General features: G+C 36.6%; 1 protein-coding gene across 14 annotated transcripts in view; it reads left to right on the top strand.

The window, feature by feature from the left end:
* The window catches only part of LOC126926433 (tyrosine-protein kinase Btk29A-like), a 193,861-nt gene that overhangs the window by 45,973 nt on the left and 129,940 nt on the right, over nt 1-17,948 (top strand). For all 14 annotated transcript variants that reach the window (XR_007714548.1, XR_007714547.1, XR_007714546.1 and 11 more), the window contains one exon: nt 3,958-4,254. Coding sequence is in view for 10 of the 14 variants with exons in the window: in XM_050742749.1 (XP_050598706.1) it covers nt 3,958-4,254 (297 nt within the window). In the remaining 4 variants the exon portion in view is untranslated. The remainder of the gene's footprint in view (nt 1-3,957; nt 4,255-17,948) is intronic.

The following is a 17,948-nucleotide window of genomic DNA, read 5'->3' as shown; positions in this document are numbered from 1 at the left end:
TATGACATTACAGTTTTGCATCATTAGGATGTTCAACCAGCGAAATCTAATTATTTGAAGTATATCGGCATCTCATTATTAAATGTGTTGAAGTAATTACTTCAAGAAAAACGCTTCATCTTTACTTTTGTATATCCGTGTTTGTATATATCTGTTAAGAAGAGAATAGAATTTAGTGAAACTAAAAATTGGAAATAAAGAGAAATCCATATTATTGTGCCCTTGAATATAAATTATGTTTTGGATTACAAGGCCTAGGAACAGTGGGACTATAAATAGATTTCTATTTCTGTCTCTTGTAACCTTCAGCTACAGCTACAAGATTAACTTTTTTGGTAATGCCCTTTGGTAATGTCATAAATATATGAACGTGCTCCCTATCATAGCTTCTGCTATTGTATTGTAACACTATAAGAGTGAGGATCTGGATTAGCATACACTATACTCATACCTATACTTATACCAATATATTTTGCCATTACAAATTCATCCACTATTCCTCTGTCAATCAACCTCAACAGTATCACATATTAAATTTGTAGCGGCACTCGACAACAAATACCGCTACTCGACACTAACTAAGCAACGGACACGGTAGCGAAATGGTTAGCGCTCTAGGTTTCGAACGTTCGGGACCCGGGTTCGATTCCCGGCGCCCGCGATCCTATTTTTCTTCCACGCATCAAAATAGAAGAATAATTAGCAGTACCCCAGCAGCGAAATCTACAGCCGGCAACTACTACTATCACGGACAACATATAGCACCTCTACAAATTAATAAATAATGATAACAATTTATTTGATTTTCACCTTATACACTATATCTGTACTTATACTTATTTCAATATATTTTTCTGTTACAAATTCATCTGCTCGTTTCTCTATGAGCTAATCTCAACAAAATATGAAATATCTATCATTATTCTGATTTTTATTTAAAAAAAATAAAGTAAAAATTATTACAATGACAATTATCTACATTAGTAGAGGATTTAATTGATGCATTGGATTTACTTGATGCATCATTTCCAGAAAATTATTTAATTATAAATAACACGTTTGCAGCATATTCTGTATCAATCTTAATAATTAGTTTCGTCTGTTTAATCTCTAAAAATGAAATCTTCCTACCGTGATAATACAAAACCCCATTCACCGTGGTAACGTTCGATTTTAATATTCGTTGCTTTCCATGCAACAACTTGCCTGCCCATCTGAAACAAGGTCAAGGGAACTAATTGTAATCCTCGGAATTATTATGATTTCTTCCCGCGGATCGCATTTTAACGAGCTACTTGGATTAATTAATTCTTAGGCCCCTTGTTACACGCTCTATCGTTCCTCTTGACCTCTTATTTCCCCCGCACGAGATTCGTCTGTGGATTTTCTTGTCTTCGAACACGATACAACCCACTCTACAACTGGCAACATCTACGCAAAACTCCGGAACATCCGGGTTAGGTTTGGTTAGGTTCCGAGGGACATACTTGCAAGCATTGAAATATATAATTAAATTGAAATTCTCAAAATCTCGACTTGAATACGTTCTCATAAACTCAATACCAAATGTAATCAAATATTCTGTGTACAGAGAAATTTCCCTTTTTTATTTTTATAATATTTTTTATGAAATATATTTATATACAGAGGTGGGAGAAAATAATGGAAATACCTCTTATATGTCATATGCGTATTATACAAACATATACATACATATACATATACATATAAGAATTCTGTCCAACACCTATGTATGTTTATTTGCTATCTTCAGATGTTTCTGAACAAATAAGCGTCCACTGTAACCATAACCTCACAACACTATAATTTTCAGTCCACTATTTACACTCGTGTTCATACTATTGCTACAAACCTCAATTGCAGTACTATTTTTTCTAACTCTTACAATGGCTATCATACAAAAAGTATAAGTCCAAGTAGGAAAAGTATAAGGAGGAATTTTCAAATTCTAAAGGAACAGTTTTCATACTGGAAGCGGTTAGACCAATTCCTGTTGTTTATCGACACGTCGCTCGCCTCCGTATGTATTCTCGAATGCATTTCTGTAGTTCGCTGTGTCTCCCGCTGGCGACCCTAACAAAATGTGAAAAAGCTTCACGGTGGGACAACGAGGAAAAATTTTTCTGTCGATCCTTTTTTTTTCTCTCTAGCGAGGAAAAGTTTCGCCAGGGACGTAGTTCCGCGAATGGGAAGTTGCTAGGTACTTTGGCAGCGCTGTTGCTTGTCGATGTGGTCGAAATAGAGGAATGGGGAGTATCGCTGATCAGATCCGTAGATAAAACAGCGCAAGCATGATTTTTATCAAATTCATCGGTGATATTCGGCGGGGTACAATATGGGAAGACACTCGATAGATAATTTGCCAAATAAATACAACACGACGTGAAAGCTCGCCTCGAATAAATCGAACGCTGTCTCGTGAACCAATGACGTTTCGATATTTGTTTTTTTGTCTTCTCTCGTTAGAGGCTAATGATCATCGATTCGAACTGTTCCCCTTTTCCTCTGACAGAATCGTGGCGTGTATTTTCATTTCTCTATAGAACTATATAGATTTCTAGCAGTATGCTTTCATTTAATGCTCATTGCCAATCAGATCCACGATCTCTCCAGCTAATCTCGCTGCAGTCTCGAAATTTTTACATCCTGTTTCCCTTCGTTATCTATTTCGATAGACAAAACGACTCGCGATATTTCGGGGAAAAACTTGATATAAAACTTAAATAGAAACAAGAAATCACGTGTATTAACAACGATCTATATTTGGCTGAAATTTAAGATATTCTCCTTAACGATCGGAAGATCTGTGGCAACACTCGACGACGGAACTTTCCAACGGCTCGCGACACAAAGTGTTATGCCATCTAAGAGTAAGGCTGACACGCCCAATGTACCATCGATATCCCTACGGTCCTTTCGCCGAATATTCGGAAGAAATTATACGCGGCAACCATGCCGGACATCTAACTAACGCGTGCGTAGTGGGGATATCGGGGGGCAACGAAGAAAAGAATCTGTTTGGTTTCGAACAATAGATTCATTCCGTTTCGAACAGCGAAGTGCGAAGGGTCTAGCGTAACAGCCAAGCAAACATATTCGAGAAGCGTGATTGTTGTTTGTTTATTGTGGATTGTTGAGTGTTGACTGTTAAATAAATTTTGTTGTTGAACATCGAGAGTATTTCTTGGGCACTTACATCTACATCCAACCACTACTTCATATCGGATAAAAGTAATTAGAAGGATAACCAAATTAATTAACAGCACACGTCACACGTCTAACATACAGTGGTTCGCCAGAAACTCGTAGAAACCTTTAATGAATAAATTACGTGTATTACATGAAACATCCTGAAATCTCTTTAGAACTGTAATAAGACTGGACCGTCATGATGATATTAATAAATTATGAAAGAGAATTTAAAAGATATACAGAGGTGCAAATGTATTTTTCATAGAAATTATGAAAATAGTCTTCCTTTAAGTATTAACACTTTGACTGCCACGTTGGGACCGGAACGCTTCAACTTCTTACGATTGTAAAAATTGAATGAAAATTGACAGTTAGGGTATTTTGAATATAACCGATAAATAGAAGATACTTTAAAATAAAAAGTGCCACATTAAACAATTAAACATTTTTATTAGAATATCAATAAAAAAAAAAATGGGAACAAATGTTGCATCTAATGGTGCACTGTGTTGAAACACTGTGGCGCCCTCAGCGAAACATGTGATTTCGGCGTGGCAGTTAAAGTGTTAAAGGCTTTTTTATTGATTAAATTATTAAAAGAAACATAGGAATAGAACATATCTAGTGATAAAGTAAGCTTGTTCATCTGTCTGTACTCAAAACTATCATTGGCTATGTTCCAACGATTTATAACTAATTTGTTAATAAAATAACTAATTCGACGGTTCGTTGGTCTGTTCACAGTGTCCAGCGAGAATCCTGGTCTAAGCGATCGTTACCACCCCGGATTGTGGAGTGGAAGGCGTTGGTCCTGCTGCCGCTCGTCCACACGTTCCGCGGAGGGTTGCGAATCTAGCAGCTGCAGCTCCTGGTCCTTTAAGCCATCAAACGCAGCGAACCCGTCCTCCACGTCTACTTCGAGCTTCACCTTGGCCACCAGAAGCACCGTCGCTACCACTGCCGCCATAACCGATCGACCACAGACGACCAGCTCAGAGGCGAACAATCCCATCGTTCACTTCCAGGCCCGTTCAACTATCGGTTCGTACCAACTTTCATTTTTCTTCTTATTTCATCTCCTTCTTTTCTACCAAATACGTTCTTATTTCTCTTGTTCCGTTTGCTTAGTAAGATTTTAAAAATAATTTCCAAAGCTTCTACATCGGTAGTTCCGATCTCGAACAGCAGAGGGCAGGTGCGACGCTTAGAAAAGAAACGCGCGCATTTTGAATGTGATAGAATAGCGAATGTTTTAAAATCGGATTTTTCCAAGATTTGTAAATTATATTTACCAATGTTATATAACATAGGATTAAGTTGACGACTTATCTTTAAAAGGTTAAAGTATGAAGAATAGATTTTTCTTTTTTGTTGGTAACCTGTACGTAGAAAAACAAAATGAAAATATGATGGCGCACGTGGAATGCCATAGGATGATCGATAGAGGAATTAGAGAACTGGCGATTGTGAAAACTAAAGTGAGACGTTCAAAGGTTAAAGATATACATGTTGTAACTTGATACTCTGGCGACTCTTTCGCGCCACGCTTGCCAAGGTCTACGTTTCAAAGAAACCAGTAGAAAATTATCTGCTGACTCTGGTAAAGAGAGGATAAAACCTGGAAACGACCACGTTTCTTTGATACGTCGAGCGTTTTACCTTTTTTAAAGACGGCGAACGTGTGACATGAATTTCGTGTTTCAAGATCTTCCAGTGCAACTCTCAAGTTTTTCTTACAGTTTCACCGAGAGATCTTCGCGACGTTAACGAAGCTATTCTTCTTCCATAATAATCTGTTTCCATGAACTTTCTTCTTTGCTTCTTTTTTTTTATTCCACTTTTCACCAGCTTTATTTTTAAAATAGATTCGACCAATCGACCAATAGTTTAATTAATCCCATGAGTTGGCCAATGTTAAATTCAACGCTAGTTTTCCGTTTAATCTGCGGCCTGCTTCCTTCCGGTTCGACTTCGGGCCGTACTTCGGGCTTACCGAAACTCACCAGCCCTCTTCCAGTTAAATATTAGCGAGCGTCGCGGTAATTCCAAGACAAACTCTCCCCTAGTCATAAATGTCCGGTCAGTTAATACCGGATTCCATTAGGACCCCTTAGTGGCTTTGAAATTCCAATCAGTTTCAACAGAATTGACAGTTGTTGAGCTCACGTTGCATGGAATAACTAGGAAATTGCGTTATTTCATTGGTCTAACGATCAGCCTTGTATTAAATTTTCATTTAAATTCTCTCGTTTGTTGGATCTATCCTGTTTCTTTTTTTTTTTTTCTTTTTAAAGATTGCATTGAAATGTAACATTGTTTTTATTTTTATGGAGATATATTTAATTAACTATATTGGAAACACCGAGATACTCGAAATTGTCAATTCATAGGTTTTCGTAGGAATTTTATAAATTTCCCGCGCTACAGTTTGTGATTTTAATGATTTTTTTTTTTTTTTTTTTTTAAATATGGGTATAAATGTCTTTCTCTTGCATTATGTATTTTTTCATATACCTTTCATTTTGACTTTTTTGGTGCAACTTTTATACTTTAATCGTTGATACTTTTAGTAGCCACCAGCTTCTTTCTATTCTTTAACAATTATTTCTACTAAACTATTGTCCAAAAGTATGAGTATTCAAAATTGAAATATTTTAAAGATTAAGTAACTTAAAGATCGTTCAATTGTTTCTTCATTTGCATTTTAATTAAATTGTCAACTATTTTGAAAATTTGAGCACTTCACATCAACCCTTTGCACTTGTCTGTCGAGTGTGACTCGACGTCACTTTTTATCTCAGGTGCTCCTTTGTCGTGTCCCACTCGACATTCTTTCCCACCCTCTTTTGTGATCGCATCCTGGACAGTGTTTCAAGTTATATTATACGCTTAAAAATTACAAAATAAAACAATAGTGTGAATAAAACTGTTATTTCACTGAATTTCTTTCTTCCTTTATTTATTTACATTCTCTAATATCTTAGTTAAAGTAAATTTCAAATAAAACACTTAAAAGCGTTGGAAGCTGCTGTTAGCGAAATTGAAATAAAATTCAGAATGCAAAGGATTAACCCTTTGAGTGCTGTGGGCGCATATATGTGTCTGGCGAAAGCTATCGGTGTGGACTAAGGACACATATTTGCGTTTTCTGCAAGTGCCCGATATGGACTAAGGACGCATATATGGGTTTTTCAATTTTTCCGAACACCTACGCAGAAGTAACACTATTACGTTTGTGCGAAATAAATATAAATGCATTCCTTACGGCAGTAAACAAATGCCAATAGTGGCTCGTTATCGTTGAAGCGGTCACCACTTGTAAGAAAACTCTACATCTGGTTTTTTTAGTTTCCTCAAGCACTGAATTTTTCACACACAAGTAAATTATTAACTTGTGTTATATTTACTAAATTTAGTTTTCTAGTTTATTGTTTTCTAGTTTATTACCCAAATTCTAGTTAACTGTAAATTTCAATGTTTATAATAAATTATTAAAAATAACTAAAAAATAACGCTCTTGAATCATTTAATCTCGTGCAAAAGAATTACTATAACTTATTACGATTTGCACTTTGAATAGTCAATCAACAGAGTTTGGTCTAACGAAAAAGTATTCCGTCCACAGCGATCGTCAGCGCTAGACGCGCGCCGTCCTTACGGACGGCATAGGCCGCGAGTATTCAACACTCAAAGGGTTTAAGCATCAAACAGTTATTTGAAACGATATCATTCACGTAATTCTTAACATCCAGGAAACTTTCATTTTCACAATATTTCGCTTCTTTATATCTTTGGAAAACTGACCATACGAGGTGACTTCGATGACGTCATATCTTAAGTCGACGATCCACAATAACATTTCGATGTTCTTCTTCTTGAAGCACGGAACATGAAGCAGAGGACCATAAACATGGCTGCAAATACAAAATAAGGGATGAAATTCGACAGGCGTAGTTAAACGGGTCAATGCACAGCGATAGTATTCTTTGTGCCTTGCTCTTTACGCTGTCATTGTGCACCGACCCATTTGACGCGGCTTTTTATATTTTATTTTTCCTCTTCCGTCACCGTGCATCGACCCATTCGGCGCATCCAACAGATCCTCTCCGCGTCTCGCATTCTTCCTCTCTTCTTTCTTTTATTTTTCACTTCTCTTATCTGCCTGTTCGAACAGCTAGACGTACATTTCATGAATTTTACATTTTGAAACTTTTACGATGATTAGATGACATTCATTTCTCGTAGTTCTACCAGCTTCCATCATATTTTTATTAGGTGCCATCTATCGCGAGGTTTCGTGAACATTCCAACGCGCTTCTTCAGGATAAACTTGAACACTTTTTTCTTCTTCAAAATAAGCCCAAAATATTCTATATATATTTGTGCAGGACTTGTAGAGAATTGTAATGTAGAATAACGAGAACTTGCTGTTGCAACTCGTTAAATATATTTAAAAATGATAAATTAGTATACAGACTATATTCGCTGATACGCTTGTACAGTACATAAATCGCAAAGTAAAATCGCTAATGACTCGTTAATTAGATCGCTGATATCTCGTAGATATTGATCGATAATTCGTAGATACTCGGTATATACTGTTAATAACTGATTCGCTCGCGATCGTGTCACGTAAAATAAAAAAAAGGAAATCGAAGATGAAAAATAATAATAAAAAAAAAAGGAATTTATTTCCTAACACACTGATTACAATCTACTTCCGAACTCCAGCCGTGACTTTCCAAGACTGAAGCTCTTACAACTTGACTTTCGGAGGAATCCGATTCTTTTTCTTTACCACCCCTCAATATCCCCACTATGCACGCGTTTGTTAGGCATTCGCAACCGTTGCCACGCACGCCTTCTTCTCGAATATTCGGCGGAAGGACCGTTGGGATATTGATGGTTCATTAGGCACCTCGCTTCGGCGATATATATCGCCACATCTTTATTTCCGTTATCAGTCCATCGGTTCCGAAGCGCGGCCTGATTTTGATGTGATTGATGTTACAATCACGTCCGTTTATTTATACTAGTCGGGGGAGAGTTGAAAAATTCAAATTCGTCTTTGTTCGACCGTTGCACCTAGCGGCAACATTGTTTTGCCCGGTGTTTATTTAGCGTTACGTTTCGTGCGTCAAGGCAGTGTCAATGCCTCGAGGCAAAACAACACCATGAATCGCTCTCGATTCCCATTGTCCTCTGACTCATGTGCCGCTACATATTCTAAAAATATTCTAAATATTCTAAAATATTTTAAAATTATTGAGATATGTGTAATTTTGTGTGCTGGACCGGGTTAGATGCGTAGTAGAGATACTTGTATGTGAATATCAGTGTGTGGAAGTAAATGTGTGCGCGGTGTTTCGAAAACAGATGAATGTAAACTGTACAGTCGGTTAACAGTCGGGTATGGAAGAAAGTGCTGAGACGCGTGCAAGTGTGTATCGATGAATATCTTAGAAATCGCTAATCAAATAAATATATAATTATTCTAATATTAATTCCAAGTGTAAATTTAGTGTTCCTATACCATTATTTCGGCTATTAAGATCCACAATTTTCAATAAAAATAAATATTCTAAAAATAGTCTTCTCCTGGAAGAACCGCAAATACAACATTTAACGTTTCCTATACCATGCAACTATTTGTTCAATGATTATTTTTGCAACAACGCGAGGTGCTCAATGGCTTGTTCAGTGAAAATTGGAAAATTCGATGACCAGATTGCTGTGCTTTGGAGAAAAGAAAATTCGACATTGACCGGGTATCGATGGTTCGTTGTGGGATGAATAGAACGATGGTATCTGGACGTTCTATAGAAATTTTTGACGCGAATGTCGATCAGGTGTACACAGCGTTGCAGAACTTGTGACAAGTATACGGTGATTCTTTTCAAAACATAAGAATGTTGTGTCGTAGATAGAAATTAATACGTAAAATTTTGTTGTCGCAACTTAAAAGAAACGTGTACTAATTTATTTCTAAATTAATATCATCCTTCTGTGGAATAATTTCAATTAAATTGCCAGAAGCACCTCTGCTTCATTGAATTTGTTTACCACTTATGCACATATTAATTAATCAGGACACATAGGTATATAATAGTACTTTTATATAACTACAAATGTTCCATACTATAAAAGTTACACGTAGAATTTGATAAAAAATTGTATACTCACAACTTTAGCTGTAATACTCTTAACATTAGAACTACCGATAATTAACACGAAGCTGTTTCTACCAAAACCATTGAAAATGACTGGTCTTTAAAAAATACGTAATAATAGAATATTTGTATATTTATTGATTTATTACTTTCTTAAAGAAGGAATTCCATGTTATGTTGTTTAGAATTGTGGATCTTAATTGCCGAAATAAAAGTAAAGGAACACTAAGGTTACACTTGGAATTCAAATTAAAATAGTTATAGATTTATTTAATAAACGATTTCCAGGATTTTCGTCGATATACATTTGCACGCGTCTCAGCACTTTCTTTGTCTCGCCATCTTCCGTACCACACTGCCAACGGAACAGTTGCATTCATCTGTTATTCGGGACGCCGCGCACACATACTTCCACACACTCATATTCGCATACGTGTGTCACTACTACGTGGCCAGTCTAGTCTAGCACACAAAAATATACACATCTCAGTATATGTAGTACATTTTTGGTATTATTAATCCTTCTGGGACCATGATCCCTGAACGAGGGTTGACACATTTATGAAATTGTAGAACCAGTCGTTTTGACTGGTGTGGTATTTCTAGCGTTAGCATCTAGCGATCTAGCGATCGACCCGGAATTTTCCTGATAACTGATATCGTCGTATCGAATGGTGCGCTGTACAAATTTTAAAAACATATGGAAAGTTGTACGAAATGAGGAAACTGATTAATTGGGCTTCGATAAATAGATTGCAAAACCCTTTTACTTCGACAAATACCAGTCGTTTTGACTGGTATTGGTATAAGTATCTTTGATACAAAATTAGTTTCAGTTTGAATATATAAAAACCAAAATAAAATTCATTATATTATTCTTTTAGTTATTGCTGTAAAAGTCATTACATTATTGCGGAAAGAAGTATAACATGAAGTAGAAATTTTAAAATAAAATTGTAGAACCAGTCAATTTGACTGGTGTGGTAGTTCTAGTGTTAACTCATCAAGAAAGAAATTTGTGAATCTGTCACAGTAAATAAGGAAAAGAAAATATAAAGTTAACGATAATGAAATGGCTACAATAATCTAATAATTTAATAATTTCTGGCTACGATCCACGTTATCGTTTTACATTTGATCCTGCTACCACTTTTCAGTGTGCTCCAGCGTACAAACATCTTTCACTTCTCGCGGTATACAGCTGTTCCGTTTCCAAGGAATAGCTCATCCGATTATTTTCCCCGAGTTGCTTCCTCGAACAAGTTCCTTGTTCCCAACTGCGCTCGTGCCTTAGAAGTTGGCCAGTTTGTAACATTAACACTTGCTGGATTGGTCTAATGAAATTAGCACGGGTATTAGCTTGCAAATGCGCTGGGAACGTCCATGTGTATCTTCGTTTTCGAATATTCCTGCATCCAGCCACGTGCTTCGTTCACGTGTTCTAAACGTGTTATATTGGCTTGGCAACTAAAGTGATTGCAGATTTTGTTATTACATGCTATAGACAAAATCTGCAATCACTTAGTTGCCAACCCAATAGGACGATAATGACCAGCTATGGTAGATAACCAACTGATTATTAGCGCTGAATCATCAAAGTGTTCAAATTTCATCCACTCAGAAGCACGCAATTCGGCACTTCACCGACTCAGTCGTTAAAAAATCGAAATTGTATTTTTCCAAATGTAGTAAATCACACTTTTCTGCCTTTAATAACACGTTGACTGACACGTCACCCATATTTGGGCGACGGCAAAAATTCCTGACAAGGCCGCCTTACTTGTATTCGATAACAGCAAAGCTTCTGACAGGACTGTGTCACCCATATTCGGGTGACGGCAAAATTCTTGGTAGGGTCGCCCCATTCGCATTCGATGGCAGCAGAGCTTCCGATAGGAGTACGTCGCCCATATTCGGGTGACATCGTCAAAGTTCCTGGTCGGGCCGCATCGTCGTGTTCGGGCGACAGGAAAATCTCATGTCGACCAGTGTCACCCATATTTGGGTGACAACAAAATTTCTGGTCGGGCCGCGTGACCCGAATACGGGTGGCACATATTTGACTACTTGCGAAAGTATTTGAAAAGTATTTTTCACAGGATGTAATAAAACTATTGAATTGTTATAAAAGTAATGCGTAGATGATTTATTAAGAAAATTATTCAGAATGTAAAACTTGGAAGCTTCTATACAAAGCTGAGTTTGGTCGGGACAATTTGGACAATAAGTTGTTGCTTTTTTTATACTCTCCAGTGTCTTTGATCGGTCGGTCCGTTCGTCGTCTTTTATCCGCATAACGTAGTTTGCATGCGCGTCTAATGCTTCTTCCGAAATCATTTTTCCGATCGGCGATATTATGCTGACTCCGACGAAGACAAGGGCTTTTTGTATTTTCAAAGAACCCTAATAATTTTGCAGCTAATAATTCTCTAAATCTTCTAATATTTACATTCTCCCTTGTTGCAATTTTCTGATACAAGAAAGTTTATTATTTCGTCATCAACGAACAGCTGAAACGCATCATATGGATTGACATCGCCAGGTAATTGCCTAATCAGGCCGTCTGTCTCGGGGAAAGAAAATGACTTATGCCGATCATTAAATTCATACCATTTACCAAATTGAATTGTACTTTCCTCGGTATCGTCAGTTCTCCTTTCTTCCTCAATGACCAATTCTTGTACAATCTCGTCAACAGTATCTTCATTACATTCGGTATCACTACGATTGCACTTATCAATATCCGAATTAGAATCAGACGAGGTAATTCTATTTATATTTCTATTTCTAGGAAATCTGATTTCTTCCTCATCGCTACTATCCGAATTTGTGTTTAACCTCGTAAAAGCTTTCTTTTTCACTGTTATTTGACTCACTAAGGAATAAGTTTTCATCGAAGATTTCATTGAAAACACCCGCGGCAGTCAACGCGATTTCAGGACAATTTTAACAATCGATACACTTCCAACTATACATAGTTATGTCCCTGCAGAAAGTTCTAGGATTAAAATAAGAAATTCTTCTCGGCCCAATGTAATCAGATTCTAAGTGCTAAATCTGTAATAATATTTGCGAAATTCTTCTATTGCAAATCCCCTTAATTACAAGCCATTTGTAACGATAACAATTAGACCAGCATGCTGTTTGGTGCACCAAGTATTTTAAACACTCGAGCACACCATTCGAAAATTCTTAGTCATCTTAATCTTTTTCTTGAAATACTTAGTTTTCGAACGATCTTTCTTGCAATCGAAGATAAAAGAAAAGAAAATACAGCGATCTGTTCTTCTCGAAGGAAATGGAACGGAGGTGATTAAATGTATAATGGTCGATGATACGTTTTAGATTATGTGGCAACAGTGTTAGAATCCTCGGTTCGTATGGTTTTTTTCAATGACGAAGCAGCGGCTTTGCCGTTGAAAAAAGCGAAGCAAAGCAAAGTCTTATTTGCTCGACGTTCTCCTTCTTTGCCTCATAGTTCCACGTAATCTCGCGCCTCCAAAGCATCCCGTTATGCAATACCGAGAAGTATCTTGCTGGAATGCAGAAGTTGGAAGAACCGAGAAAATAAGAAGCCACGTTCCACATTCTCCCTCGATGGATAGTTTCAAGTAGTGACGCGTCGAAGAATGATAAGTGGCGACAGTTCCATATTCTCGTTGTTTTTCCATCATACTGCTACATTCTTCATGGTAAAATCAAATTTCATTAAAAAAAAAAAGGTAATAAAAGGTTTCCTCAAAATTCGTTTCTTTTTTTCATTCGTCCAGATATGGAAGCGTATATTTTCTTTCAAAATCTGCCGCAATTCGTTTTGTTTACTAAGTAAACAACCGGAGAATGTAAATTAAAATAGCGAGTGAGAGAAAATAACTAACAATGGGAGAAGTTAGTCTGTGCTTGCGACACTAATGGAAGATTACAGTAGGAAAATGTAACAAGTTTAACTTGAGCTCATATTTTAAAATAACAACAACATTTCAAATTTAATATGTTGTGAATGAATCTTATATTACCAATTTTTCTCCTTTTATTTGATTTTAGTATTAAATAAAGCACAGGGAAAAGCTTGTTTATGAAAACAATTTCGCAATTCAATAGCATAGTTTCTGAATTGATTTTTCATTAAATTTGTTTACAGATATATTAGAATAAATATCTTGCCACATGTTCAGGTTCCTTTCAAAATTGATCAATCCAATCATGATAGTTGTATCTTCTTACAGTGCTAATGAAAGAAGTCTTCTCTTACAAAAGCATACTTTACTTCTTGTGCCCTTGAGCATAGTAGCTAAGGTCAAAGTAGACGACAATAGTAGTTGTCTATTGTAATTTATTGCGCGAACGATCAACGCAACTGGTCCACTCTAATTTGCTTCTGTACAAATCTAATGCAACACTTTTTCTACATTAACACTTTGACTGCCACGCAGAAATCAGATGTTTCGCTGAGGGCGCCACTGGAGTATTTCTATTATTCAAAGCATATAATCGCAAAATAATAATAAATTGATGATGTAAGACAACATTCTTCGCCAATGGGCCGTTTATCTTGTTGGTGGTCATGAGTGACCTTGATAGCGACATATAACAAGGCTTCCTTTATTTCAACAAACCATTCGCATTTGTTATTTCGTCGTAAGCAAAACGTGCAGAATATATTGTTGAGACGTGTAGAAGATATTAGTAAACAGTATTATGATTATTTTTATTTCGACGAAACATTAGGCTGAGATGGTAGAGGTCCGCAAAAAAATTATTTTTGTGATAAAGCAATGGTAGTGGTAGATTACAACAGAGGAAAATGTGCTGTAGATTTATCAGATCAAATAGTAGCATATTCTACACCACATAGAAGAACCCTCAAGTGATATATGAAATTAGCTTCAGGGTTACTGTTAAATACATCAATCTCAAACGCGATGATACTTTATAAACAAGCAAGAAAAACAAAAATCAAGGTATCAGATTTCAGAATGGCACACGCGATGCATCTTACACAGTGCCATTCGCCAGAGCCGTGAAATATACTTATTCGACAAAGATTGCGACACGAAATGCGGAAGAAAGAAGAACAAGCGTACCTGACGTGAAAATTTTGCAGAGTGCTATAAAAAAATGTTAAACAGTTAGGATCAAAAATTGCTAAGAATCGGACCAAAGAGGTGACCACCTATCGTCCAAATTGTATCGATGAGCCACATTTATGTTTAAAGCGTTTTAACACAGTTCATCGTTAGATGCAACATTTGTTCTAATTTTTTTTTTTTTTTTATTGATGTTCTAATAAAAATATTTAATTGTTCAATGGGGCACTTTTAATTTCAAAGTATCTTCTATTTATCGGTTATATTGAAAATGCCCTAACTGTCAATTTTCATACAATTTTTACAATTGTAAGAAGTTGAGGCGCTGCGGTCACCAATAACCAACATGGCGTCACAGAAGAAACCGTGGCGGGTCATATACGACTCACGTGGTAGTCAAAATGTTAAATTCAATCTGGCGTTCTATATAAGCCTAATGAAAAATCCTATTATTATTAAATTTAAATATTTTACAATTGCTATCATCATCTTCATGTATCGTGTAACTGGGATAACCTGATTATATTTCACATGTACATTTTGTTTAAGCTAATTTATGCTGTTGCAATACATTTCTATAACCACGTTTAAAATACGAGAAATATCCTCATTCAAAACGTTTGATTCGATAGCAGGAATTTCATAGAATATTTAGTTTCTTCGTAGGCAATTTTTTAAAACTCGATACGAGATCGATTAACGAAGCACGATAAATGTATTCATTTTTAATGAAATTGGTCCACTACATTTCAGTGTGTTATACACACGAAATTGTCCCGAAAAATATTTTTATTGTTCGTATTTAATAAAATACAATTTTTCTCGTAGGTTGAAAGTATTCGCCCTTAGAAAGGTAAACAAAACGTATAAAGATCGTGTTGATTGATTTAATAGTAAAATGTGACTAAGCCATCTAGTAATTACCAGTTTCATGTTCCGAAACGATCTACAAAATGTATCTCGCGAAATATCACGATTATGATACTAGCGACATCTGGAATTTAAGCTTCCCAGGATATTAGCATAGGTTGATGCGAAATAATCGGTGAACAGTGTTTGGACAGGCAAGTTTCGAGGAAGTTGGTCGGCTTGAAGAGGATCCGATGGAAAAAGTTTGGACTGCCATTCACGGTACCGGTACTCGAGTATTTGATAAACGATCTCCCTCTCTGGTTTCGCCTATCCTTCGGCTTTGCCGGTTAAAACTTTCGTTTTTCGAATAGGAACACCGCAGACGAATGGTCGGTAACTCGGCTAGAAACTCGGTGCAGTTCATTTGCATGCGTTTCGCGTACGCGGCCCACGGCTACATTTTCTGTCGGAATTTAAGACTCGATTTACACTGACATGGCACCGGTCACAATGTAGTTAGGGCTCAGTCACACTCCATTTAAATGGTAATCGATTCTCTTGGAACGACGAGGGACGATGCTCTATGTGTAACGACGATTTAGAGATTTCGCGTGGACACCGCTGTTTTTCTCACTTTTCCGTCTGACAGCTTCGCTCAATTTCAGTTCACTCGCCTGCCATCTCAGTGGAATAATAATGCAGTGAAACGTTCAGGTTCTCCTTTCGTTTGGATACAATTGTCAGAGAATTTTGCATATTTAATCGTTTAGAGAGAGGATTTTCTTTCAGCTGTGGGACAAATACCTTTCTTTTTGTTAAATCTCTTCGTAGCTAACTCATTGTTTACCGGAAATTTTACTGAGAATTTATCTCATGTCATTGGCTATTATTTCGTAATTAGATGTGCAAGTAAAACGATATAAATAAACTTTAATAAATTCTATTTATTATTCAACTTTTAATATTTCTTTTTCCTATGGTAAACAGTGTAACAATCACCTACGTTAATGGTACACAACAGCTTTTGCAAATATTTCTAGTTTCTGCGTTTTCCTTTTGAAGAGCAGACTCTACACACTCTAGTCGGATTTGTTTTCTGCCAGAGACTATTTTTCTAACACGTGATCTTTTAGCTTTCCGGAAAGCCTGAAGGGTGCATCACTATAACAAGGAGTTGTTTTAGAAATTCGAGAATCGTCAAGTGCGATGCTGCATTCTTTGGAATCCACAGTTATCCATTCTCTAGCTACTTGCAGTAGAAATTTATTGTATCTTGTTTTATTTTCTGGCAGATAGGTACAGTACATTTTATATGCATCGAACAAGGTGCAGTTTATCAGAAAAAATGCTAATTTTCTGGACCACTTTAAAGTTTTTCGTAAAATATTGCTGTTCGCCAAATACTGACGTGCACGATCTACCCCTTTCATGTTGTTACGACCCGAGGCTTACTATAGGCCGTGTTCCTAACCGTCTCCCTCGGTACTATAGTGTCGCAGACAGATCGTCTTACATGACCGGTGAATATATACAAAGTAGCGATAAGCGTATAGTTGCCGTCGAGCAGCGAGTTCTAGAAAACATCGATTCGCTTTCGGTCTGTTATTCTCCCTACCAAAAAATATGGCGTACGTGATCATAGGCTCGAACGGTTGCGAAACCCGTGCGTGGTGGGGGTCGTCTGCAAGAGAAGACAAAGGAAACAAATCGAAGGGCAGTCAGTATTATACGAGGATTCAAACCGAATGCATCGAGAGGTTCAGAGAAATAAAATCAAGTTCGCTTAGTCAAACGAATACGTGGAGAAATATTATAAAGTCGAGTCGAATTAAAATAATAAACTAGTTGTATCATCGTTAAATCATTTGTAACGTGTTAATTATAATTTTAAATATTGTTAAAAGTACAAGCTTATATTAACCCTGTTAATTCAGTGTTACAATCATTTGAACTACCTGTGTTATCCTAATCGAAACAGGGCAACGACTGGTTCGCATCATCGACTATCAGTATCGTAAGAGAATTACGGCTCTCGCTGACGCGTTTCCTCGCGATCGCGTCTCTTCGCGAACGGTCGGAATACCCGTGCTTATTGTATTGTAATATACACGTAGGTTTAATGATATTTTGGTGGGCTAATATCAAATTCATTATCTTCTGATACAGTATCATTTTTCAAGTCACCACAATTTGATTCATAATTAATTGGAAAATCAGATAAAACATGCGCGTATAATTCATTGAAAGATTCTTCATTCGTACGTTCCGTCATCGTTGACATTTTTCACAACAAAGTACGCAACTTTACTGGTCTTGTATGCGAGAGACATAGCTTGAGGTATGCTGGCCAATAGTTGCGCACTGTACTCCAAGAGCACACTGAGAAAATGACGCTGATGCGAAAGAAAGCGCATCACGAGTTTATTCGTCGCCTGTCAGCAATGTGTTATTTAGAATTTTCTTCCAATTCTGAAGATAATATATTTTATGCAACAATTGGTAACAACGGAAACGCGAATTTTCACTTTAACTTGAAACTAAAGTATTCAGTGAATTATCTACAATAGATACGTTGCTACGACCTAAGGATAATATTGTAAAAAAAATAGTCGCATGAATTTATTGA

Source organism: Bombus affinis, chromosome 18 (genome assembly GCF_024516045.1).
Source record: "Bombus affinis isolate iyBomAffi1 chromosome 18, iyBomAffi1.2, whole genome shotgun sequence".
In the NCBI taxonomy this organism is placed as follows: domain Eukaryota; kingdom Metazoa; phylum Arthropoda; class Insecta; order Hymenoptera; family Apidae; genus Bombus; species Bombus affinis.
The sequence above is the reverse complement of the archived record's forward strand: the minus strand, read 5'-3'. Positions and strand labels throughout refer to the sequence as shown.